Source organism: Mesocricetus auratus, unplaced genomic scaffold (assembly GCF_017639785.1).
Source record: "Mesocricetus auratus isolate SY011 unplaced genomic scaffold, BCM_Maur_2.0 Super-Scaffold_100004, whole genome shotgun sequence".
Classification (NCBI taxonomy): Eukaryota; Metazoa; Chordata; class Mammalia; order Rodentia; family Cricetidae; genus Mesocricetus; species Mesocricetus auratus.
Genome location: NW_024429189.1, coordinates 3,935,867 through 3,961,446, shown reverse-complemented (window position 1 = coordinate 3,961,446; position 25,580 = coordinate 3,935,867). Strand labels below are relative to the sequence as shown.

The 25,580-nt window shown below is 53.0% G+C and overlaps 1 protein-coding gene across 5 annotated transcripts in view; it reads left to right on the top strand.

Annotated features, from left to right (window-relative positions):
- The first annotated feature begins 16,837 nt into the window (after positions 1 to 16,837).
- The window catches only part of Col5a1 (collagen type V alpha 1 chain), a 151,357-nt gene continuing 142,614 nt past the window's right edge, over positions 16,838 to 25,580 (top strand). The window contains exon 1 of one of the 5 annotated variants that reach the window (XM_013124723.3): positions 16,838 to 17,291. In XM_013124723.3, coding sequence (XP_012980177.1) covers positions 17,183 to 17,291 — 109 coding nt within the window. In that variant the 5' untranslated portion in view covers positions 16,838 to 17,182. The remainder of the gene's footprint in view (positions 17,292 to 25,580) is intronic. The other 4 variants (XM_040745149.1, XM_040745148.1, XM_013124722.3 and 1 more) reach the window with 4 other exon arrangements.

Below are 25,580 nucleotides of genomic sequence, written 5' to 3'. Positions count from 1 at the left end.
AGACACTGATAAGCCAGGCTCAGAGGTGGCCCTGCTGTTGAAAAGGGATGGTGTTTCTCACAGGGTGGGATTAACCTTGGTCACTAATTAACCCAGCTATTTCCCATCAGGACGGTCCCTCCTTCCCGCACATTCCTGCTCTGGTTGGGAGAAAGCTGGAGCTTCCACTGTACCAACACACGGGTGACCCCAGGGTCACAGAGCACAGCCCTGCCTGTGAGTGAGGGCTGCAGGCCACAGCTGTAGGCAAGGCCCGAAGCAGCTCCCAAGGAGGCCACATGTGGCTTCCACCTCTGGACCAACTTACTTGGCTTGTCTGCAAAAGGGGGATGTGGGTGAAAACTAGGGCCAACAAACTATGGTCCCTGTGACCTGAGTTGGTGGGACTTCCAAGCTTACAGTAGGTTTCTGTCTTCAAATGGCTAGGGGAGGGGGAAACCAAAGAATATGACACAGATACAACATGAAATCCAAAGATATCTTACACTCATCCTTGCCCATTACCCTGTTATTTCTCTTTTCACTTGCCCTCTCTCTCCCTCCCTCCGTCCCTTTATTCCCTCCTTTCTTATTTCTTCCTTATTTACTGTGTGTGTTGGCAAGCATGTGGAGGTCAGAGGACAACTTGTGGGAATTGGGTCTCTCCTTCCACCATGTGGGTCCCAGAGATCAAACTCACATTCCCAGGCTTGACCGTAAGGGTCCTTACCTGCTCAGCTCTGTTATGGTGACTTTTGTACCCCACACCACAAAACCAGGTAGTGGTTATAGAGACCCCTGCCCCCACTGGCTATCAAGCCCAAACTATGCATCATCTGATCCTCTAAAACTTCTGAAGTTCCAAGACCAAGGCTTAGACTCTTTAAGGATGGGCCTCAGGAGCAATGCTGACTACGAGGGTCACTGTCCCCCCCCCAAACCAAGGAATACTGTATAGATTCTGTGGCCTGAAAAGGTCTACATTCTATGTAGGACAGTTGTCCTCAATGGAGGGTAGTTTTTCTCGGGGATGTATATGGAAACATCTGGGGATACTGCCTTCTGGCAGGTGGAAATGGGGTGCTGCCAGCATTGGTTGGGCAGAGGCTAGGGAGGCTGCCACTTACTTTACATGGCTCAGGATGCCTCATGCAGAGCCAGACAGCTCTAGATGTTCATGGTACTGAAACCAGGAAGCCCACCGTAAAGAAACAGATCTTTCATTTGGTCAGATTCCGCCAGACAGGGTGTGTGTGAAGGGACAGGACCGAAGACGGGGCGGGTCTGGAGGCAGGCAGGCCTGCTGCAGTCTCAGCAGCAGAGCTTGGAATAGGTTGCCTGCAATTGCACATGGTTCTGCCTGAGTCTGCGAACCCAGGGCGGTTGTACTTCCTCTCTCAGAACTCCACTAGTCAGGCCCTGCACTTATCCCTGAGGAGCCAGGGGTGCACCCATGCACCTTAACGACAGCAGGGGAAGGAACTCATACCAGTGACGGCAGAGAAGAGCCTCTGACTGACAGACTGCTTCCTGCCCTCCGATGGGCCACACGCGGTTCTGGGGAGGTCCCGCCTTACTTTGCTTACAGTTTGAACCTTTGCCCTTCGATCTGGGCATCCAGGCACACGCTCAGCACAGCCCCTTCTCCTTGAGTTGAGCCGTCTCCCTCCCTTTCTCCTCCATCCTCTCTCCTCTTTTCTTTCTTTTTTTTTTTCTCCTCTCCTTACTCGGTTCCTCTACAGCTCCATAGTTTTCCTCTCCCTATGTTTCCATTATATTGCTGAAAAGAGGGTGATTGCCACCAAACTTGAACTTCCAGGGGCAGATGCCACACCCCCTTCCTTCTGTGCTGTGGCCATAAAACCCAGTATCCACGGCGTCCACAGCTGGTGCATCTTAATGAGCTAGCGACTTCACAGAGACCTGAATAAGCCACCAGCATCTGCCACCCATATATGGTCACTTGAAAGAGGCTGGCCTCAGATTAGAGTCCACTGGGGACTCTACAGTTAATTGGGAAGGTCCACAGACAGAGGGGCAGGACTGTAGGAGCAGGGTCTCCAACCAAGAGCAGTGGGAGAAAGCAGAGTTTGACAATGTAACCTCTGGGTTACATTGATGGACTTTCCAGAGCTCAAATGAACCAGAGCAGACAGAAGAAGTCATGTACAAGCTAAGAGCCTGCTCCAGCCTACTACCTACCCCATGTGATTGACTTCCAAATACCTGGTTCCTTACTCTCCTACACCCCCCCCACTAAGACTCTGTCATTAAAGCTGCCTGTTGGGTTGAGGGTATTTTTCAGTCACCACCTCATCTCACAGCACGGTCACAGAGCCACCAATGCGTTCATCTCAGCTTGCCCACACTTTGCAGCTAAGATTACAGAATGCACGCTCTGTGCCCAGCTGGGAGAGTCTCACAGCACGGGCTTGTTCCTTGCCTTGCCAGAATCCAGTATCGAAGAAGCTGAGGTTAGAGAGGAAAACAGAGATTGTCCAAGGTCCCCTAGCAGGGCCTGCATGACCCTGTAGGATCTGGTTCATCTGTCTCCCAGAGGGTTGAAATGTGCCTTTCCCCAGTCAGTGATGGAGGATTGGGTTATGTGTGCACATTTAAACTCCCTAAATTTCTTTCATCAAAACTTGGGGGTGGTGTCTTCAAACCCTATGGAAAGAATGGGTCCAGAAAACCCATTGGCTATACAGTTTCTTCTCGGAACTTCTATTGTGGCTGCCACAGAAGCCACTGTGTAGTTGCTATGCTGCCTTAAACATGCTGAACATTGGAGCTTCATGTTGGCACTGGGTTCAACCATTGCTCAGCATGACTCTGCATGCCTGTGTCCTGTGGCATTCTGAACTAGCCTCCCCAACTTGTGGCCCACCTACCTCAGAATCTTCGTGCTTCCATGGTCCTTAGTTACCACTGTCTCTGCCCATGGGCTAGGGTGAGACCTGCCTGGGGACTTGCCCTCCGCTCAGGAAGACGCTGTCTCCCTCCCTCCCACCTCTGTCCAGCAATTGCTCATGGCCACCGAGGTGACAGAGACTTTCCTGTGGATGGACTCACTCAGCCTAGCAACGAGGGGAACGTGGGCTTTCTGGAACAGAAAGCTTGGCTTGGGAGGGGGAAAAGTAGGTCAGCTCTCCAGATTAGGCAATCACTGACTGGCCTTACCCCAGGCCTAGCTGGGTAGCCTGTCTCTCAGGGAAGGCATTCTTCCAAGTCCATACCAAAAGGGAGCCTGTGCTTCCCTTTATAAGAAGCAGTAGGGTGACGAATCCAAATCCAGCCATCGGTGGCCTCAGTGAAGGAAGAGTTGATGAATCATCCAAGTAAAGACATCCCAAAGCCCAGATGTGGAGACGGGTCCAAACTCCAGTCTGACACTCCCTATCCTCCCCCAGATTCTGACTCTGCCTCAGAGTTGCACAGCAGGGAAGGCATTCACAGCTTCAAAGGTGCAAGATATTATGAGAATTAAGTGTGGTGTTGGGTCTGCATAGGGCCCAACACAGGCTACATGCTCCATTGACAGACTCTGTTCATGGTACCATAATATCATTTATTAAATATTAATTAATTATTATAATAATTATTAATAAATAATACTAATTATTATTATGGTAGCAGGAACAGGGAGCCAGGATCCAGGAGCCCCAAAATCTCACTCAGTCACACACACAGCCATGATGTGGGCAACTCTTGATTTCTGCAAGCCTTCCATGTTCTCCTTCCTGGTCTATTCTGAGGTGTAGGAGACAAAATGTGTCTGAAAGTATTATATAAACTCTAGCATTTTCCAGTGATGTTCAGTATTCATCTTCAGACAAATAGGATCCCTGCTCTCTCCAAACATCGACAGTGCACCCAACTTTCAACCCAGCAATGATAATTGCTTTAATTTGTTTAAAAAGTAAACAAAATTGTGTGTTTTGTATTCAGGATGTCCGGTGGCTGGTCTGAAGGAAAGCCAACAGTTCTGTCTTTTGTGAGCACAGCTCCAGGCCCTGCTGGGGTCAGAAGAGAGGGTGCTTAGCTTCTGAAACCTCAGTTAAAGGCTGAATGCCAGCAGCAGCCTCCTTGGCCTAACTGAAAGCTGGCCCGAGGCATTGGCTTTGAACTATCCACTCTTGACTGGCAGATTTGCCATGCCCGATTTGACACAAATGTGGCCATGCTCTGAAGTCTTGCTGGGCCTGTGCTAAGAACTGGTCTCTGGTTCCCAAGAGAACATCTGGGAGGCCTGGATAGGAAGATGAGTTGTGGCCAAGCCAATGAAGGCTTTACTCACAGAAAAGGTGACTCCTTACTGCCAAGGTGAGGAGAGTTTTGGGAGTCCCCTCAGATGAACAAGCCTGAAAATAACCTTGTAGGGTCTGACACATGTGGGGTAAAGGAAAATAATCTCCTACTCTACAATCTCACTCTGTCTTCTCTCCTCCTGGCCCACATAGAGCAATTTCTCTTCCATGTGTCAACCCTCCAGATATCTATCTGCAGGCTGGTGAGGAAGACAGTGTCTGAGGAGAACAGATGGCCGCCTCTCAGGAAACTTAACTTTGAAGAAGACAGGAGGAAAACTTTCCTTGCCACCTGGCAGGGACAATGGCGTCCCTCCTCCCCAGCAACCAGGGGAGAGCAAGGTCAGAAACCAGGACCATCCTGGGGAAGATTTAATGATTCAGGACAAAGTCCTCAACTGTCCCATTTGCTCACAGCCAGCTGCACACAGTCCTGCCATGCCTGATTTTAAGACACCGACATCAAATAATACCACGGGACACAGCTAGTAACAGAGCATCAGCAGCCTATGACTGACACCACTGCCTCCTCACATCCAGAAAGCAGGAAGAATTTGACTGACAGTTGGGGCTGTCTGGATCGGCAGAAGCAAAGGAGAGGGTCAGTCCAGAGGTCCTAGAGTAGGGGCTTCCATCAGATTGCTCCCAGTGTTGCCAAGGGCAGGCACAGACCTGTGAATCCACTGTGACAATCCTATTGGTTCTCATATCCCAAACCAGGAAATTGAGTCATTTCCCAAGGAGAGCCAGGCTCTCGGGAAATTCTCTGTTTTACCTCCCTCTTGAGCAAGGGAAAGAAGGAGGCAGTGCCTGGACCTCAAGTTTGCTGGGAGAGGAGCCCCTGGGGGACAGGAATGCCAGCAGAAGAGTCAGTCAGCCAGCCATGGGAAAGGCTGGAGGCTAACCGTAGGTGCCTTCCCTCCGTTTTTTGAGGTCTACACGCTCTGCAGCTCCCCACCTGGGGTGGGAAGCCAGACTGCTGCTGTCGAGACCTGCAGGAGTGGAAAGTCTGCAGCCTGGATCTGCTGCTTCTCATTAAAACCAACCTCCTTGTTGACAAAAATAAAGAGAACCAAATCAATGCCAGCGCGCACCATCTGCGGGCTGCTTTAATTTTCCTGAAAGGAGCTAGAGCCCAGGGTTCCAAACTGGCCCAAGCTCATAGGCTTCAAAGAGTATGGGGGTGGGGTTCCTAAATGGGAAGGGGCTTTGGCTGGGCGCCCTAGTAAATAAGAATACCTCCTTTGGGGGCAGCAGCCAGAGATGCCCAAGCCCAGGGTCTCATTAACACTCGTTACCCAACATTCTGGTACATTTTCCTTGGCGCACCTCTTGGATTTTCCTAACCCAGAGGTGGGACAGGAATGCAGTATGGAGGTCACGGTGAGCTCGGGCTGCAGTGCCAGCATTTTTTGAGCCTAAGAGGCTACTGATGGGTGGCTAGCTCATGGTGCCAAGTACCTGAGAGGACAGTGCCTGGGAGGCAAACAGGCCAATCAGCAGAGCAGGGGTGGCAGTGGGTACCCGTCCCACCCTCCTCTAAGCTGAGAATCCGGCTGACTTCTCACCACTCCGAGTTTCCGGTCTTCTGAGCCAGGTAGATGTGAAGGAAAAGGTCTACTGGGCAACGATTCTGTGTCTTGAAGCTGTTGTGAGGAGCCTTGGAGGCCAAAGTTCAGGACGGTAGGATGGAAGGGTCAGCTGTGTCTGGAAGTTCCTGGTTCCAGCCTCTCCTGCTCATCCTATCCTTGCAAGGCCTTTCCTCTCCTTTCTGTGTCTCTTTTCTGTGCTTTTCATATAAGGACACCTGCCGTTGGATTTAGTGTCACCTGAGCTATCCATGCCAGTGTCATCATGTGAGTTTTCAATGATGTCTGTAACCACCCTTCTTCTGAATTAGGTCAAGGCCACAGCTGAATGTCTGTGCTCATCTGAGCCCATTATGCCAGATAATCATGACACCATTCCCTGCTTATTCCCTGACCAGCTTCCCAGGGGACTCGGGCCTGCTTTATTTTTCTTCCTGCACATCCTCCTACCACCTCTCCTAGTCATTCAGAAGTGACCAGAAGATGGTTTTCATGGTCAGTGTCTGCCAGAAATTCACTGAACACGGGTTCAAGCTTAACCTTCTCTGATGTGCTTGTGAGTGGGTGGAGGGTCTCGCGTGATGCTTGGAAGGGAATTAGAGACCTAGGCAGCTTTCTCATCTGCTCTTAACCTCACCCTGTAAGTTTCCCTGAGGCCTACCTCTTTTCCTGTATCCATGCTACATCCTGCACTCTTGTTACAGATTGTCCAAGTCCTTGGCACAGTGGGACTGCTCCTGCAGCCAGGACCCTCAGGGTTTCTAGTTTTACTCTGTGGTTGATAGTCTGATCAGAGACCCTTCTGGACCCATGTGCTGACTAGTTTCATGTCAAGTTGACACATCTGGGGTCATTTTGGAAGAGGAAACCCCAACTGAGAAAAAAATCTTCCCACCAGATTGGCCTGGGGTAGCCTATGGTGTGTCTTCTGCAATGATGACTGGTGGGGGGCTAGCTCACTGTGGGTGGCGCATGCCTGGGTTATATAAGAACTCAGACTGAGCAGGCCATGGGCAGCAGGCCAGGAGGTGGTCTTCCTCTGCTTTATTTCCTGCCTTTAGTTCCTATGTGAGTCCCTGCCCTGACTTCCCTTCATGTTGGACTACAAGCTGTAAGCTTACACAAACCTCCCCTCCCAAGTGCTTTTGGTTAGGGTGTTTTGTCAAAGCAATAGGAACCTAATTAAGACACACCAGAACTCCTGGCTTGAGTTTGTCAGGAAAGTGGCACATAGAGCTGACCGGTTTCTCTTTAGGACAAGAGGGAGACCTGTCTGCTCTGTGTGTTCTGTGTCCTCTTCTTCCTGAGTCCAGTTGAGATGGTGGCAGCCGATGTGCAGGTTTTCCTGGCTGTGTCCCGGCCTGTTTGGGAATGGCCTAGACCCTGTCCCTCTTCCTTAATCCAACTCATGATAGGAAGGATGCCTGAAGGATGTGTCACCGGGTCATCAGCCACCTGAGGCCATGCCCACTGCTGGCTCTTCCTACAAACCCAAGCTCCTCCCAGCTGCCACCATCTCAGTTACTCTGAGATGCCCTGGACTCTGGGCTGTCCCCTTGGCCAGGAGGCCTCAGAAGGGCTGTGTCCTAGCGTTCTGGGCTCCTGTTACAAAATGCCACCTTCTGGATAGCTTAATAAGCAAGCCCATTCTCTTTCAAATCTATTACTAGGGTGTAGACAGGACCATGGACCTTCTAGAGCAGTGGTCCTCAACCTGTGGGTTACAATCCATAACAGCAGCAAAATTATATTTATGAGTAACAGTGCAAATGATTTTATGGTCGGGGGCCAGCCCAACAGAGGAAACTGTATTAAAGGGCCACAGCATTAGGGAGGTTGAGAACCACTGCTCTAGAGGTTCCAGTGGCAGAACCTTCCTGGCTCCTGGTGGCTCCAGGTATCCATGGCTCATGAGAGTACCACTCCAGCTGCTCTACTGACATCACAAGTCTGTCAATCATCTTCTGCCTCCCTCTTGGGATGACACTCTTGAGGGCATCTGGGCCCCACCAACTAACTCAAGATGGGCTAGCTCAGCTGTATCTTTCTAGAACTTTCTCCTAGGTAAGATGGCAGTTACAGGTTGGCGATCTGACAGTGGTCCTCTCTGCTGTCAGTCATCCAGGGCTCCCCACTTCTTGTCATCATCTCATCCCCTACACACCTGTCCCATTGTTTATCAAGCTGAGTATCACCTTTATCCAGTCTTCCTGGAGGCAGATAGCAAGGGCATACCTCCTAGGGGACCTATTGCTCTGAGTGCCACTTGAAGGTCCTGGATGCTCTTTTGCTATGGCTCAAGTGGGGATCAAAGTGGGTAACTGGAACTGAGGAAACCCATGCCTGTGAGTATGAGGCCATGAGTTTTATCTTTAGAACCCACCAAAAGTAGATGGACATGGAGCTGGAGGGATTGCTCAGTGGTTAAGAACACATATTACCCTCACAGAGGATGAATTCAGGTTCTAGCACTCACATTGGATGGCTCACATGGCACTGTGACCTCAGCTCCAGGACAGGCATCTGCACATGTATATATACTAACACTTTCTTTCACACACATGAACACACATCAAAGTACTGTCTTGTATTATCAGTTCTGGGGGACTGGAGACAAAAGGTCAATGGCCAGCCAGGCTAGAATTCCCTGGTGAGCATGAAGTCTCAGTCAATGATCCTATCTCAAAAAAGAAAAAGCAAGATGATTGTCTCAGAAAGAATGACACTAAGGCTAACTTCTGGCCTCCATGTATACCTCCATTATTCACAAGCATGTGTACCTGCACATATGTACTTACCCACGCACACGTGCACCTGCACACACACACACGTGCTCACACACATGCTCATACACATGCATACACACACACACACATGCTCACATACACTATATTAAGGGGTCAGGTAGGCTGCTTGAGCTGGAGTCTCACCAATATCATCCTCCTCCTCTTCTTCATCCTGCCCCTCCCTGACTCCCTCCCTTAACTGCATGCATCATCCTTTCAAGCCAGGCTCTCCCTATGAACCAAGATCAACGACTTTGAGGAGGAAGTGAATTTAGCTTCTGGGTGAGATTCCGGTTTGGGAGTCTTGTTTTAAAGGCTAGATCCCTTTTTAAAATTTCCTGCTATGGAAGAAAGTCTAAGAGGGCAGATATTTCCATTAAAAACATTGGTTTAAAACTCAAAATGAAAACAAATAAAGTTAGAGCCTTCTGGAAAAACCAACAGTCCCAGTTGGTGTTTGGCAGGCGCCACCATCTCAGGCTGCTCTCAGCCCAGTGGCCATTCCATTTTCCAGCTGAGTTCTCGAGCTGGGAAGAGGCTCTCGGAGCACAGGAAGCTGGGGGGGTCTGCCCTGGCACCCAGCTGCATTGCAGCCCCTGTTTGCCTTTTGTTCTAGGCCATAGTTGTGGAGCCCAGCATCTTCTTGACTCAAGGAGATGGAGGGAATAGAGGGCTTGAGACACAGATGCCTGTCTTACTGTGTCTGGAGTTGTAATGGGTTGACCAGTGGCACCATGTTCTATGTTTGCATCCTAAGCCCTGGAGCTATGAATGCGACTTAATTGCAGATGGATTCTGCAGATACAGTTCAGTTAAACATCTTGAGATGGTGGTAGGGGCATCTTGGACTGCACATGTCTGTCACAAATGTCCTTGCTATAGAGACCTAGAGTAACGACAAAACAGACAAAATGGTGTGGAGACCAAGATAGACTTTGGCATCCTGTCGGAGAAATCTATCATCAGCAGGAGCAGAGGAGGCAGGAAGGGTCCTCCAGGTGCCTCTGGAAGGCAGGTGACCTGACTGACACACACTGACTTGCAATCTCCAGGCTGGAGAGGTGGGTTTTGTTGCATTTAGTTCCAGGTTTGCTGGGGTGGCAGCCCAAATTCTTCAGTGTAGCCACTGTACTAGAACTGAGAGCAAAGCTAGCAGCTTCTTCCAGCAAGTGGGGTGAATTCAGACTACCAGGATGCTTACCTGGCCATTTTGCACCAGTGCTCAGGGTGAAGAACATACTGGGATCAAATGAGATCACCATAGGCTTTGGTAATAAACATTGAGGGTTTGTTCTTCAGTTGACCTCAGTACCAAGAACCATGTAAGACTTATCCCCAGCTCTGGGAGAACTCAGGGTGTGCTCACTGTACTTGGGGTAACCAGTTCCAAATTTCAGCCTCACCATGCCCTTATGAGGTGACATCAGCCAACAGCCAAATGTCCTCAGGCCTCAGTGTAGGTCAGATGGTGGGTAAATGGGTGTGACCAGAAATTCACGACACTGCTTGTTGCCTTGTTCAGAAGAGTCCCAGGGCTTGGGGAGGCTTGTCTAGAGCTGAGCTTTGAGGCATCCTTAGGATGTGTGCACACAGAGAGAAGGACTTCTGGGAGAGGACACAGAACCTGGCTGTTAGCAGCAGCAGGCGTTATCACAGACCTGGATGGGTACAAGGCTTTTCTGTCCAAGATCAGTTGGGTCCCTAAGGCCCCAGTTTGGTCATCTTTGAAATAGAGGAGTAGTTGCCTGTGGGTCCCTCACAGGTGATACTCAATTACTAGGGCCAGACAGGTGACTGGGGAGTCAGCGGTACCTGTGTAGAGGAAGGTGTGTGTGGAGGTGCTGGTGGAGAGAGTACAGTTTCTGTGGCAGAACTGGTAGAACTCCATTCTTCTCCTACGCTGGTCCCCTTGGGCCCTGGTTCCTACATCTGTGGTCTGTGCAGGGCAGAGGGGAATGGGAGTCACACAGAAGTGAAGGAGTACATGATTCTTCACTTGAAGGCACACTGTGATGGACACTGTCTGGGGAGACATTTGTATGTTATCTGTGGGGCCCTGCAGCCTTTGCTCCCTGGAGTTGGAGGATATTGCTACCCATCCTTGACCTGCCTTCCCTCTCCTAGTCCAGATCTCCTCCGTTTCTGGTCTACTTTGCTTCCCTATTGCTGTGATAAGCACCATGACCCAAAGCAACTTAGGGAGGAAGGGGTTTACTTGGCTTACAAGCCCCAACGATGGTCCATCACAGGAGGACTTAAGAGGTAACCTGAAGGTTGGCACCGAAGCAGGGACCATGGAGGGAGGCTGATGATTGGCTTGTTCCCCCACCCCCCGTCTCACATTCAGCTAGCCTTTATATATCTCCCAGGACCACCTGTCTAGGGATGACTCTACTCACAGTGGGCTGAGCCCTCCTGTGTCAATCAACAACCAAGAAAGCGACACACAGATATGCCCACAAGCAATCTGGGGGAGGAAATTCCTCATCTGAGGTTCCCTTCTCCTAGATGACTGTAGTTTGTGTAAAAGTGACAAAAGCTAATCAGTACACCTTCCTGAAAGTGACTGCTCAAAGGAGCCAGAGATCTTGTCTGAGTGCAGGTTTGACAAGACCTCTTCCTCTTGGAAGACATAACGGGCTGACCGACTCTGAATGAGCTGCCTACAATCCTGGCCACCATGCACATGCAGCCCCGTGGGGCAGATCGGATGAGATCAGATCCTTGTGTGGGAGGGCCATCACAGACCTGCAGCGATTTAGGTGATTTTTAGGTGACTTCACTGATCCTAGGAACAGTCAGGACACTATCTCCACATGCAGACAGTTCTTAAAGAGACAAAACAGGAATTTCTCCCATGGACATTTTCCTTGGCCTGCAGTCTCAAGCCCGCTCTGTAAAACAGGCTACAGGAGATGTCTGTACGCCAGCTGCCACCGTCTGGAAAACGCATCTCAGAACATTGTCGTCTGATTCCCTGCAAACTCCCTTTTCATGCCAAAAGTCAGCCTACTGTCTCCTGGGCTGTTTTGCCTGGAAATCCCATCACTTTTAAAGGCTTGTTTGGCACTGGAGAGGAAAGGCTAGCCAGGGTAGGTTAAAGAAGTCAGTCTTGGTGGACAGGACATGGAAACAGCTTGGTGCAGAGAATGGATGAACACACGGAGGGATAATCCAGGGCTACCCTGCCCCTCTGTCCCAAACCTGCCACCTACTTTCTCATCTGAGTCTTTGGGAACCACTGAGTCAGTTCATCACTTAGGTTCCCAGGTGACAAGCATCTCAGACAGGGAACTCATGTGTCCAGGTCTTGCATTTAGTGATATGTGAAATTGTGGTATTGGCCTGACTTCTGAATACCAGCAGAAAGATGGATGGATGGATGGATGGATGGATGGATGGATGGATGGATGGATGGATGGAGCTCTCTTCTGGGCACAACACAAAGGCATCCCTAACCATGACTCAGAGCCACAGCTCATTCATGGCTTTCTGCACCTACTGCGGAACCACAGAGGCCTGTGACACAGAGAGACAGCAGAGCCTTGCCTGTAATGTGTGTGAGGACTGCTGTCTGAGATAGTCCATATGTTCTGAGAAGGAGGGAAACACCTCCCACCCCTCAGAGCTTCCCCTTTGCCTCTCCTTCCCCTGGAGTCTCAGGTAAAGTTCGATGATCTTCCCCACCCCTCATTCCATGACAGCATAGCAATAATCCACAAACCAATCATGATAGACTCCTGCAGGTGGACATATCTGACCTGATAATAATGGGAGCTATTTTCCTTGTAAGATTATATTTTACAACAAAGGGTAATGGCATGTATGGTTGACTGGGATATGCAGGGGACATTGGATGGAGGTCAACCCTTCCCTTTTGGCATGCCACTAGCAGATGCATACAGCCAGGCAAGATGGAAAAAGAAAGATGTAAGCACAGGACCACTCCCATGATCATGGAATCCCGTGCAACACTGCAGGATGGTGTAGATGGGGCCCATGAGTGGCTTATTTTCCATAGACTCCTTAGAGCCTAGAATCATGCTGGCAAAGAGACTGAACAATAAGATTTCCAAGGACTCTTCCATTATAATGAGATGCCAAATGGACACAGGAGAATGCCTGGTATGGGGCTACCTTTGCCTGAGCAGAAGGGCTTGGTTGCTCTTGCTGGAACACAGGTGTTTGAAGTCTGTATAACAAGAAAGGTTGAGAATCCCGTGTCTAGTGAGCAGCTTCAGGGACTGACACTTGTTTGGGCTCTGCTACAGTGAGTTGAATCACAGATTTGGTGCTCTAGGTAGGCCTTTTGCCCTCTCTGACTTGCAGTTTCCCCACCTGTAGATGGGAAGAGTGAGCTGTCTTGTTATGTAAACCTGATGCAGGTTGGGGACAGTGTGCGGGGCAGTGTTAGCTGAACTTGGTGAAAGCCTCATGGATGTCTGAGGTTTTCACATCCTCATGGGACTCACCAATGGAATGGTAGCCCACCCTCCTACCACTCTGGGCCTACACCAAAGGCACTCAATTGGGAGATTTTTCTCTGAGTTTCCTGGTGAGACAGGAACTCATTTCTCCCAAATCCAGGCTTGGACCCCATTAAAAACTTTGTTTGCTAGCTTGGCACAGTCATTGTGTGGCTTACTTCTCAGAGAGGATAAAACGTGTATGTTAGGGTTTCTATTGCTTCGTCAAAACACCATGACCAAAGCAACTTGGGGGAGGAGAGGATTTATTTGGCTTTCAATTCCACAGTGCTGTTTATCATCAAAGGAGTCAGGACAGGGACTCAAGCAGGGCAGGAACCTGGAGGCTGGGGCTGATGCAGAGGCCATGGAGGATGCTGCTTCCTGGCTTGCTCCTCATGGCTTGTTCAGTTTTCTTATAGAACCCAGGATCACCAGCCCAGAGATGGCCCCACCCACAGTGGGCTGGGCTTTCTCCCATCAATCACTAATTAAGAAGATGCCCTTCAGCTGGGTCTTACGGAAGCAGTCTCTCGAGGTTCTCTCCTTTGAGATAACTCCAGCTTGTGCCAAGTGTTGACACAAAACTGTCCAGCACATGTCTGTGTCATGAGCCACAAGCCCAAGCTTCCCATGGCTCCTGATGGGCATTTCAGGACCGTGGGATGCACACTTAACTTGGCTCCTCAGGGACCAGCTTCCAGAAGAGAAGCTTATGTGTGCCTGGGGAGAAGAGGCATTCCCCATGAGGGAACCGGGAAGGTCATACTGCTTGCTGGTAACCATGTCACTGACCTGTGCCAGCACACCTTGTCCACAGGGAGAGGCTGATCCTCATGCAGGTGGGGGCGGGGCCGCTTCAGTTCAAAGGGGTGTGGCAGAGCCTCATGGAGTGCCAGAGGGAAACTTTCACTTGGTGAGGTGCATGGGATAGAGAGGTCAGAGGTCTCAGATAAATCAACACACATGCATGTACACAGTACATGTAACACACATATGAACACATACACATAACTCACACGCATCGTACACACCTGCACATGCACACACACTTTACATATATGCACACACAGCTTCTACACATGCATGCACCTATATGCACACATTCCGCACAACACGCACACAGTATGCACACAGATGTATGTGCCCCATGTGCACCCATAAGCACACATGTACGCATCTCACTGCCATTCACACAACTCACACACATCTGTAATTATTCCCTAACGGTTCATCTGGACTGCACGCGTTGACTTGTGACGTTTACCGTGCCATGTCTGAGTCTGTCCGCCCGCTTGTGCTTTCGTGCGTGGCTTTCCCTATCCTCTCTCTGTGCTGCCTTCTTGCACAGCCTCTGAGCTGATCCCCACCCTCCTGCTCTATCCTGTGCGCGGCGTGCTGTCCACTGTCGGGTACATCCCACACTTGAGCAAGGCGTGGCTTAAGTCAGTGCTAGCCACCTACATCCATATTCAAGAACCAGAGCAGAGCATCCCAGCAACCCCTCTGACGGCCTCTGCCCTCTGACTGCCTGTAACCCCTGACGGCCTCTGCCCTCTGACTGCCTCTGCCCTCTGACTGCCTCTGCCCTCTGACTGCCTGTAACCCCTGACGGCCTCTGCCCTCTGACGGCCTCTGCCCTCTGACGGCCTCTGCCCTCTGACGGCCTCTGCCCTCTGACTGTCTCTGCCCTCTGACTGCCTCTGCCCTCTGACTGCCTCTGCCCTCTGACTGCCTGTAACCCCTGACTGCCTCTGCCCTCTGACTGCCTCTGCCCTCTGACTGCCTCTGCCCTCTGACTGCCTGTAACCCCTGACGGCCTCTGCCCTCTGACTGCCTCTGCCCTCTGACAGCCTCTGCCCTCTGACTGCCTCTGCCCTCTGACTGCCTCTGCCCTCTGACTGCCTGTAACCCTTGACGGCCTCTGCCCTCTGACTGCCTCTGCCCTCTGACTGCCTCTGCCCTCTGACTGCCTCTGCCCTCTGACTGCCTGTAACCCTTGACGGCCTCTGCCCTCTGACTGCCTCTGCCCTCTGACTGTCTCTGCCCTCTGACTGCCTCTGCCCTCTGGTTGTCTCTGCCCTCTGACTGCCTCTGCCCTCTGGTTGTCTCTGCCCTCTGACTGCCTCTGCCCTCTGACTGCCTCTGCCCTCTGACTGCCTCTGCCCTCTGGTTGTCTCTGCCCTCTGACTGCCTCTGCCCTCTGACTGCCTCTGCCCTCTGGTTGTCTCTGCCCTCTGACTGCCTCTGCCCTCTGACTGCCTCTGCCCTCTGGTTGTCTCTGCCCTCTGACTGCCTCTGCCCTCTGACTGCCTCTGCCCTCTGGTTGTCTCTGCCCTCTGACTGCCTCTGCCCTCTGGTTGTCTCTGCCCTCTGACTGCCTCTGCCCTCTGACCGCCTCTGCTCTCTGGTTGTCTCTGCTCTCTGACTGCCTCTGCCCTCTGACTGCCTGTAACCCCTGACGGCCTCTGCCCTCTGATTGTCTCTGCCCTCTGACTGTCTCTGCCCTCTGACTGCCTCTGCCCTCTGACTGCCTCTGCCCTCTGGTTGTCTCTGCCCTCTGACTACCTCTGCCCTCTGGTTGTCTCTGCTCTCTGGTTGTCTCTGCTCTCTGACTGCCTCTGCCCTCTGACTGTCCCTGCCCTTCTGGTTGGAGAGTGATGAGAAGTAAGGGCATGTAGGGAGTCCCACGGGGCCCCAAGTTGTAACAGGGGAAAGGATTCCCAGTCAGGTCCCCATCACTCTAAAATCCTCCCAGGCGGCAATGTCTTCAAAGGCAGCAATGCCTTTGAGTCCTCAAACCTTCTTAATTCACTCTGATTCTTTCTAAACAAACCCTGAAGCCCTTGTAGAAGGGCAGGGCAGTGAGTCAGGCTTAGCGGGGCCTCCTGGGCCTGGAGGAACCTGGGAGAAACTCCTGTCTCCCTCTGGTCTGGATAGGGAGCTGTTAGCTCTGGAAGGGGGCTTCTCCCTTGGCCTCCTTTTCCTTACAAGTGGCTGGGCCACCAGGGACAACGGGGGGAGGGTGGGGTGGGATTTGAGGCTAACCTTCATCTTACTAATAATTTGGTCACCCCAAGTCCACCGGAGGCCCCTCTGGGCATCCTTGACAATTTACATGGGGAGAGGTGGAAAGCTGGTCTCTAAAGTTAGCTTGACCTGTCAGTCAAAGTCTAGGGAGCCCCTTCTGGCTGAGTCGCAAGTTGAGTCCCCGCCCAGAAGAGGAGCTCTCGGAACTCCTCCTTAAAGAGAAAGTCCGGCGTGGAAGAGCAATCTCTCTGTCTCCCTCTCTTTTGAACTCAAGCGCTCAAACTTCGAGGAGTGGGAGAGGGGCTCAACGCTGGTTCTTGGAGTCTGTCCAGGTCGGGGCACCTGGGGCGGGAAGAATCAGGACCAGGGTGGGCCATCGGGCTCCGGAGGCCGCCGCCCAGAGCGGGGAGAAAGAACGGGGGCGCCGCCCCCGTCCCACGTCCGCTCCCGCCCCGGGCCAGCCCCTTCCTCGCCGCGACTCGCCCGCTGTCCCCACCCCCTCGCCCGCGGCGCCCAGTGGGAGGCGGGGGCCGGCTTTGCTGAGCCGGGTGCCGGGCTCTGATTTGCTGCGGGCGTTGGGGATCGACAGCCTCCGCGGTGTCTGCCAGCAGCGAGGGAGGGAGGGAAAGGGGGGAAAAGTACTCGGCGCCGAAGGCGAGGTCCGCACTCCTCGTCCCCGCGGCTGGCGCAGGACCTCACTTCAGCTGAGCGCCCACGGGGAGCGGGTCGCGGGGCGGCAGCGGCGAGGAGGCCAAGGGACTAGGAGGAGGAGGACAGGGCGCGTGCTAGCAGCCAGTGAGGGGGTCCAGGCCATCCCGGGCCATAGTTGATCCCCGCGCCGTGGGCGAGCGCGCCCGTCGCCCCTTCCAGGACAGCCACCGCCGCGGGGGAGATCGGGCGGGCGCCGAGATTCCTATGACTCCCTGAAGTTGTCTCGCTCCCCTCTGCGTCCGCCACCCGGGCCGTGTCCCTGGTCCCTGTGCATCGCGTGAGCCCCGCTCCCCGGCCCGCGCACCCCTGCTGGCATGGACGTACACACCCGCTGGAAAGTTGCCCGCCCGGGCGCCCCGCTGCTGTCCCCGCCGCTGCTCCTGCTCCTGCTGCTGCTGTGGGCGCCGCCTCCGAGCCGCGCAGGTAAGGGTCCTTCGCACTCTGGGGACCGGGCCTCAGGGACTGCAGAACGCGCGCCGAACAGCCGCGCCGCTGTCATCCCAGACGCTTTCGCCGCCGGCCTCCTCCGAGCCTGCAGAACTTTCCTCCTTGGCCTGTGGAATGCACCGGCAAGACAACGAATACCATTCGTTGGGGGCCCGGGAGAGGGAGCCGGGCCAACTCCATCCTCTCGGGCGTACCGCCCCCTCCTCAAACGGGCCAGACGGGTGGGGCTGTCGCGCGAGTCAAGGAAGAGTCCGCCTCGTGTTAGAGCCGAGCGGAGGTGGTCACACTTTTGTCCCCAAACCTCACATTCCCTGTCCCACATCACAGGCGACCCGCTGCATCCCACGCAGCCCTTCAGCAGAAACTTTTGAAAGCTGGGAAGGGCCGCCCCCTAGAGTCAAAGCCATTCAATTCCTCAGGGACTTCTTGGGGTGAAGGGGATCCCAGAAGTTTGAATCCACAGCGTTGAGCTTCCCTTGGTACACACCCTCCCGCTTGTCTGGGCTGACTTTCTGCTTTCTCAGGGGACGAGGTTCCCTGCAGTCCCCGCCAAGCGTTCAGGGGGGCACTGTGGAGTCCTGTAATAGGCCAACCCTGCTCCTAATCTGACCGCAAACCTCCTAACCCTTTAGAGGTAGTTTTCTTGGGCTCTTTGCCCAAAGATGGGATGTACAGGGAGCCAGGCCAGGAGAGGGCCTTGGAGTCTGGACTGGGAGCTGCTCAGATGATCTGCAGATGTGAGACTCCTCCTGCCAGGATGGGCCCTTTCGAAGGAGCCCTGATCCCTTGGGAGGAACCAGAGAGGCACTGCTTGTCCTTGTCTGGATTCCAGCACTTCCAGGCTCACGTCTGGGTAGCAGTGTTATTCTCAGCATCACTTCTGTTAGCTTGCCGTGGGAGAAATATCCCCAGACCCCTAAATGCCGTAGCCCAGGGCGGGAAAGGCATCTGGGCTTGTTCTGATAGGGCAAGTGAAGGTGGTTAGGAGTTCAGGCAGCAGAACAGAGAGGGTGGCTGCTGCGGACTGGCCAGCCCTTGTCTAGGACACGGCTTTTCTTAGCTGGTGCTTCCAGGACTAGCGGGAGAATCATTTTCCACGCCCCACGGCCAATTACAATATTCTCCTGCTGCTTCCTGTCACCATTAGTGTCCAGTGGGTACATGATATAAGCAAGAGCAGGCATGGAAGGGGCTCCAGGGCCTTAGGGGACAGAGGGAGAGCATGGCTGAGTCCCACTTTACTGAGACCTGGACCAGCCTGACCCGGGCTTTGCAGAGTTCAGTTTTAAGTAGAGGACGATGGAGGCCCAGAAAAGTGGAGGAGAGACAGGATGGGGTCAGCCTCCCACATTCCCCCCACTCCCGCAATGCTCCCCTGGTACTTAGCCCTGCCCAACTCCTCTAGTGGGGTTTCCCTGGAACCTCAGGAGGGAATCCTTAGTGGAACCCTCTTCCGTGGAAGCTGGGGTTACCATGTTGGGTGGTAGGGCATTCCTGGCACCAACCGCTTGCCCCAGCTCTGCCCCGCCCTGTGGCTGCCCCCTTCTCTGCTTCACTCCATGTTGTGCTAAGTCACCCCCCCTCCCCTACTTTCCTTTGCCTTTGAGGGTGCGGTCACTTGGAAGGGGCTGCCTTGGTCCTGGCTGTGGTGTTAGACATTTTGCTTTGGACAAAAGAGATTTTTTTTCAAAGCATGCAAAGAAAGGCTCCAGGAAGCTTTCTCCTGCTCCCATGGCGGGACCCACTTTGAAATCATCCTCAGTGCATGGCTGGAGGGGCAGCAGCCCATTTTTAATGCTGGCGAGTCAGGAGAAAGTGCAGGCAGACCCTGCTCTGCTCTTCTTTCCCTCTCAGGATCTGCCAGATGTTTTCCGAGTTTCCTACGAGCACCATTCTGCCTCCTTCTTGGCCAAGTGTGTGAAGGAGTGAGAAGTCAGATTTGCTGGGAGCTGCTAAAAGTCTTAACGGGGGGGGGGGGGGGGTAATGGGAAATGAAACGTGACCCCAATATTTGAAAATTGAGGTCATCTCCTCAATGTGCTATTGGTGGGCCCCAGTCACATGACTGCTTTTTGCAATAATTTGCAGGGCAAGGCAGCCAAGTTTTGCGAAACTCGACAGATATTGAATGGTTAAATTTCCTGTGACTCAATGAGTTGGCTACAGGGACATCCTTGGGCCCTCCCTCCTCTCTCCTCCCTCCATCCTCCTTCACTTTCCCCACAAATCCAGTTGGTGGAGGAACTCAGCTCCCCGTGGAAAGCCCTGTATCTGTCAGGGTGTATTACTCTGGCTGCAGGGTTAGAGTTATGGACCCTCTCCAGTTGTTATTACTCAGCTGTGGCAGTACAGTCCCCTCCTGGGGCTAGCTCACAGCCTCTTCTCTGATGATGTTGCCTTGGGGGCTGGTCCTGCGGTGCCGGCCAGAGACTGCCTCTCCACCCCACCCTGCAGATATTTCTGGATGCTCCTCATAGCCACACCCTTAGTTGAGGCCAGCTGATGCCCGCTGCCTGCCCCTTCCCTTGGCTGGAGGCCTCTTTCTCCATTTTTTTTATCTCCTGCCTGCATCAGCCTGTACCCTCTTTCGGGCTTACGGTTGTTGAGTAGAAAAGGGATTATAAGGCTCTAACCTGGTCCCCCCATGGCACATCAGGGATGGCTAGTGTACCAGGGAAGCACTGTCTCCCCCGCCCCAGGATATTGCTGTAGTGTAGGCTTGTCTGACCCGCCCAGCAATGCCTCTGGACACAGTTGGCACTGGTGGCTAGTTTGCTGGTACCCGCCTGGACAGAAGCTCAGCAGCAGACGAGCAGAGCCTCTGACCACCTGTCCAGAGCCCAGAGTGAATGGCCGCCCCTGCTTGACCCCAGCCCAGGCATTCTGTTCTTTGATTTCACTCCCATTTCTTAGCTTTCCTCTGGGAGAGCCAGTGCCCTGGGCTATAGTCCCAACTTGGGGGACCAGTCCGAGCAGGACCCCAAGGGACAGATGGGGTGTTCAATTGGGCCAGTGCAAATTTTACTCTCTTTCCTTCTGCTGCATTTCTACCTGCGTTTCTCCTCCTCTCCTCCCCTACGCCCTTCCCTCCCTCTCCCTCCTTCCCTCCATCTTCCTTCCTTTCTTTTGGAGGTCTGCAGCCTTCTAAAGGGGCTCAGTAGGTTTCAGTCTCCTCATGCCCCTTTGGACCACCCAGCTACTTCAGTGTCAGCAGAACCTTCAAGTACCACAGGCTTTTGGCTAGCACTTGGCCTGGAGGTTCTGGGGGCGGTGGTGAGGGGGTTTCTGATTCCCTCTGGACACCAGACATCTTCCTTCTCGGTCTTAGGCTACCCCGGACATGCTGGGCCCTGTGGGATCATCTTGGAGGATATCTCCATGGGGGTCCCTGGTGGTCTGACCCTGACCCCTTTACTCTTCATTTCCCTTCCCCACTGTGTCCTCTCCCTCTGGCTTTCATCCTGTTCTTGTCTCTCCTTCCTAGTTGGATATTCCAAACTTATCCCAGGGGGATCACCCTGGGCTGTCTCCCTTGGCTGGAAAGCCCCTCATTAGTGGGTTGGCAGGCCACCAGTTCCTGCCTGCCTCAGTGACCCTACACTGGGAGAACAAAAATGCCACCGAAAGAGGAAAAGTAGGGGTCTCCAGAATGCTGGTAACTTTCTCTGGCATCCCCATCCTGTTCAGGATGGGAGGCAGGATCTGGCACCGTGTTAGACATGATACAGACCAGATAGGCTTTGGCTTCGCCTGTGGGAACTCTGGTGATGATTTGTGGGGGACATTCCTTGGTGGAGAGGTTGCTCCGGCTCCAGGGATGCGCACAACCGAGAAGTCAGCGTGTACTGTCTTTGCCTCTGAGGTTGAGGGGTTAGCTAGGCCAGGATGAGTGTCTGTGCTTCAGTTTTTATTCCTGAAAAATGGAATGACTAGCATATGTCACTGCGAGGGGGCCTGAGACTGCAAATGCTTCTTAGGAAGTGACTTAGGCTTGGGGACACAGGACCATCTCACACGCTGTGCTCTGTAGTCATTTGAAAACAGGAAAGGGTTCCCCAAATCCTCTCCGAGCATCAAGATTCTAAAAGCTTGGGGAGGGGTGCATGTGTGCAAGGAGGTACCATACAGCTCCCGTCTGCCTGCCCTGGCCCTCATCTGCCACCTGAGGAATGTGTATGAAGGCCCTGGACAGGTCAATCCCAGGGTTGTTTTCATGGTTCTTATGTGCACATCAGGCTGCATGTGTGTGTGTAGTGTTCTTGCCCATGTGGTTCCTATGTCCCTGTGTGTGCTTTATGCCTGCACGTATGAAACAATTGTGTGTACCGCACATATGTGTGGGAGTATGAAGGCACGTGCATACGGGTGTGTGTTTCCACAGCTGCCTTGAACAATTTCTTTACTCTGTGCACAATGGGAGGTGAAGAGATGCTCATGGCCCTGGAGCCCTGGAGCTCCTGGTGGTCACGGGCCCTGGGTCCTGCCACAGAGTGGACTCATCCACAGGTCCCCCCAGTTTGATGAGGAGAGCTATGTCATCTGACACCTGGGCTCCCCATCTAGTTGTATTCTCCTATGTAATTAGCTCATCTGCTGTCAGCATTTTGCCAGATGCGTGTAGCAAGTCTGGCCCAGCTCTTGGATGTGCTGGGATACAATGGGTGGAGCCTGCCCAGGCCCTTCATATAGGTCATTTTGCAGTTACTGCGGGACATGGAATAACAAGTGGCTTGGGTGAGGCTGCCTGCATGCCCTTCCTGGCTCCGATTCTTCCCAGCTGGCCTGGGCCTCAGTTTCCCCACTTGTGAGCAGATGAATGAGGAGGGCAATACACGACCATGTGAAACACAGGCAAGCTCCCTGGTTTCTGTTACGATCCTTGAGGTTCTTGATGTGGCTAGAAGCTGCTATCATGTGCTGCACCCGCCCCTATTCTCCATAGAGAGCCACACTGGGTCTTCAGGATGGGATAAGCATGTGACTGTCTCACCTCTCCCGAGGCCCCTAGCTCAGCTGTTGGAGGTCTGTTCCTGTGCAATGTGGGGTAGGTGCCTCCCTGCCCCTCCCACTGTAGCCACTGCTCTGTGAGGAGGATCTGGGGTCAGGAAGTACGAATGGACCTGGCCACCTCTTCTGGCCCTGGGGAGGATGTGATGGGATGAAAGACTCCACAGCCTTAGGTGCCTACTGTGGGCCACAGGCTCACTTTCTGTCACCCATGTCATGAAGTCTCAGCCGTCAGCCTCCTCAGCTCCTTACCAACACAGTCGTTTTTCTGGAATATTCCCAACTTCAATAATGCCCCCACATCAGTGGTAAATGTTACTATTATTTGGTGACTCAGACCTAAGACACGAACCACAGACTGACCCACTTTCCACATTCTTTCTTAACTTTTTAAATTGGTGTTGCATTTGTGCATGCTTGCGTGCGTGCGTGTGTGTGTGTGTGTGTGTGTGTGTGTGTGTGTGTGTGTGTGTGTGTTGTGTGTGTATCTGGATGGAGGACAACTCGCAGGGGTTGGTTCTCTTCGATAATCAACGTTCCAGGAATTGAGTTTAGGCTGCCAGGGTTGGCAGCAGGCATCCATAAATCTGTAGAGCAATCTTGGCCCTAGAGCTGGGTTCTTGTGGGCAAACCTAATTTTCCATCCTTTTCTTCCTTACCAGTGCCTTGTCATCCTTTAAAAAAGAGAAATAAATGGCACAAAGTGACATCAAAATGTGTGTGTGGGCAGGGGTGGGGTCTTGGGGACAGCTTGGAAAAACTGACTTCCCAATGGTGAGCATTTTAGCCTAAGTGGACATTGTGATGTGGTGAGAGCCAGAACAGGTGGGCCATTCTCCTGTATTGGGCAGAAGGGAAGCCTAGGGCTACAGTGAGGAAATCGACCTTGGTGGAATTCGGATCTTATAGCCTTTGTGGGTGCCAGGCCATTGGTGAGCAACTGGTAAGCCATTCCTGGCTGACAGGAACTTCTAGAGTAGGATGTGTAGAGGGACAGACACCTGTATAGGTGATTTTGTCAAGTGAAGCGCAGTTAAAATGGGAAGCAGAAAAATACTCATTGGCTGTTGGGATTTGTGCCAGTCATTGGAGGTACCTGTCAAGATGAGATAGCTCCTGCCAACCCCAAAGAGGCTTTGGAGGACCAGAAGAAAGCATTTGGCGGTCCCTGTGGAGCTGTGGCCAATCAGAGACCAGCTTGTTTCTAGGCCTACCTCAGAAGCACTGTGCTAAGCACCCTGGGGCCCACCCCTTGCACAGTTGAAGGTAGGTGCCCTTGATGAATGCAGAGGGCACTTTCCCTTGCTGTTCTTTTCTATCTCCTGCTCATCTTCACTTTTAATCCTGCTGTCCTGCACAGTGTTTGTGCTCCTTAGTGCTCCCCAGGCATGACCTGCACAGTGCTTGAGCTCTTAGTGCTCCCCAGGCATGACCTGCACAGTGCTTGAGCTCCTTAGTGCTCCCCAGGCATGACCTGCACAGTGCTTGAGCTCTTAGTGCTCCCCAGGCATGACCTGTGCAGTGCTTGAGCTCTTAGTGCTCCCCAGGCATGACCTGTGCAGTTTGTGCTCCTTAGTGCTCCCCAGGCATGACCTGCACAGTGCTTGAGCTCCTTAGTGCTCCCCAGGCATGACCTGCACAGTGCTTGAGCTCCTTAGTGTTCCCCAGGCATGACCTGCGCAGTGCTTGAGCTCTTAGTGCTCCCCAGGCATGACCTGTGCAGTGCTTGAGCTCTTAGTGCTCCCCAGGCATGACCTGCACAGTGCTTGAGCTCCTTAGTGCTCCCCAGGCATGACCTGTGCAGTGCTTGAGCTCCTAGTGCTCCCCAGGCATGACCTGTGCAGTGCTTGAGCTCCTTAGTGCTCCCCAGGCATGACCTGTGCAGTGCTTGAGCTCCTAGTGCTCCCCAGGCATGACCTGTGCAGTGCTTGAGCTCCTAGTGCTCCCCAGGCATGATCTGCTTGTGCTCCTCAGACATCTTTGGATGGGACTGATCCTTCCAGATGTGTACGTGGAGGCTCTTCCAGGCCAGGTCACAAGAAGCCATGCAAGTTGCTCTTTGCCCCTGTGGTTCTCACCACTGTTGTGTATTCTGATGTGTGGCTTTCAATTCATGCTCAAAGCCAGTGAGGTGACAGACTGGCTGTCCTGTTTCCTTCAGCCAGAGGTGGGTCATTCAGGAAGACAGAACTGTCCCTACCCAGGTACTCAGTGGGTGGTTCTCTTCCCTTTCTGATGCAGGACTAGGTACCCTCGAGACTTCCTCTTTTGGAAGGGCAGTGGTCCATGTATACACCTAGCTGGCATGCCAAGCCAAGCTAACTTTCCTCCCTTGTCAGAGTTCATAGAGGGCAGTGGCAGACAGTGTGGGTGTGGGGAAAGCTGGTCTCTGCCCCATTATGGGACATCTTGTAATTGCCATGGTGGGCAAAGGAAGAGCCCCTTGAATTTAGTCTAGCTCTGGAATGCTCAGCAACATGGGAAGGACCGCCTGATAGGGCTTGAGTTTCATCAGGGAGAGCCTGGCTGGGGAAATAGTGTAAGGAGAAACTGTGTGACGTCTGGAGATGCCACCCCTCACCCCCCCCCCCCCCGGCCTCCTTCAGATACCCTCTCCTGCTGAAGGATCAGGATACTGCCCCCTCCCTGACTGAGGGGTACAGCCAGGCTTCTGCAGAGGCAAGACTCTGATGTTCAGCAAACTCCTGTCTACTCTCAGCAGATCTTAGGGATCAGGGCTGGGCTAGAATGTATGGGTGTGTGAGGTTCTGGACCATGGCGTGGCTGAGAGTCTGGAGGGGGAACTTCAGACCCAGTACAGCAAGGTACCATATTCTACAGATCCTTCAGGTCTGCCCACTCCAGCCTTTCCTCACCCCACTACTTCTCCACCCACACCCCAGATTTCTTAAGCGGATTGTTGACACCACCTGCCTTAATACTGACGCTTTGGGCATGTGTCCGCAAAAGCCAGCCTCCTAGGTAGAATGCCCCCACCTCTCTGAGCTCTGCCTATTGTCGTCGGAGGTTCTTTGCCACTCTCCTGGCAAAGCTCTGCTCTGGCGAAGCTACACTGATGTGGCCTCGAGGCTACACTTTCTTCTTGGTGACACATCTGCGTGGGAAGGATGGAGAGAGTCACAGAGTTATAGCATAGAGAGGGTCAGTGCCCTGGAGGCCCCAGGCCAGAGGGGCAGAGGACAGCTGTTTCCCACGCCCTCGGACGTCCAACTCACAATCGGGGGTTGGGAAGGAAGC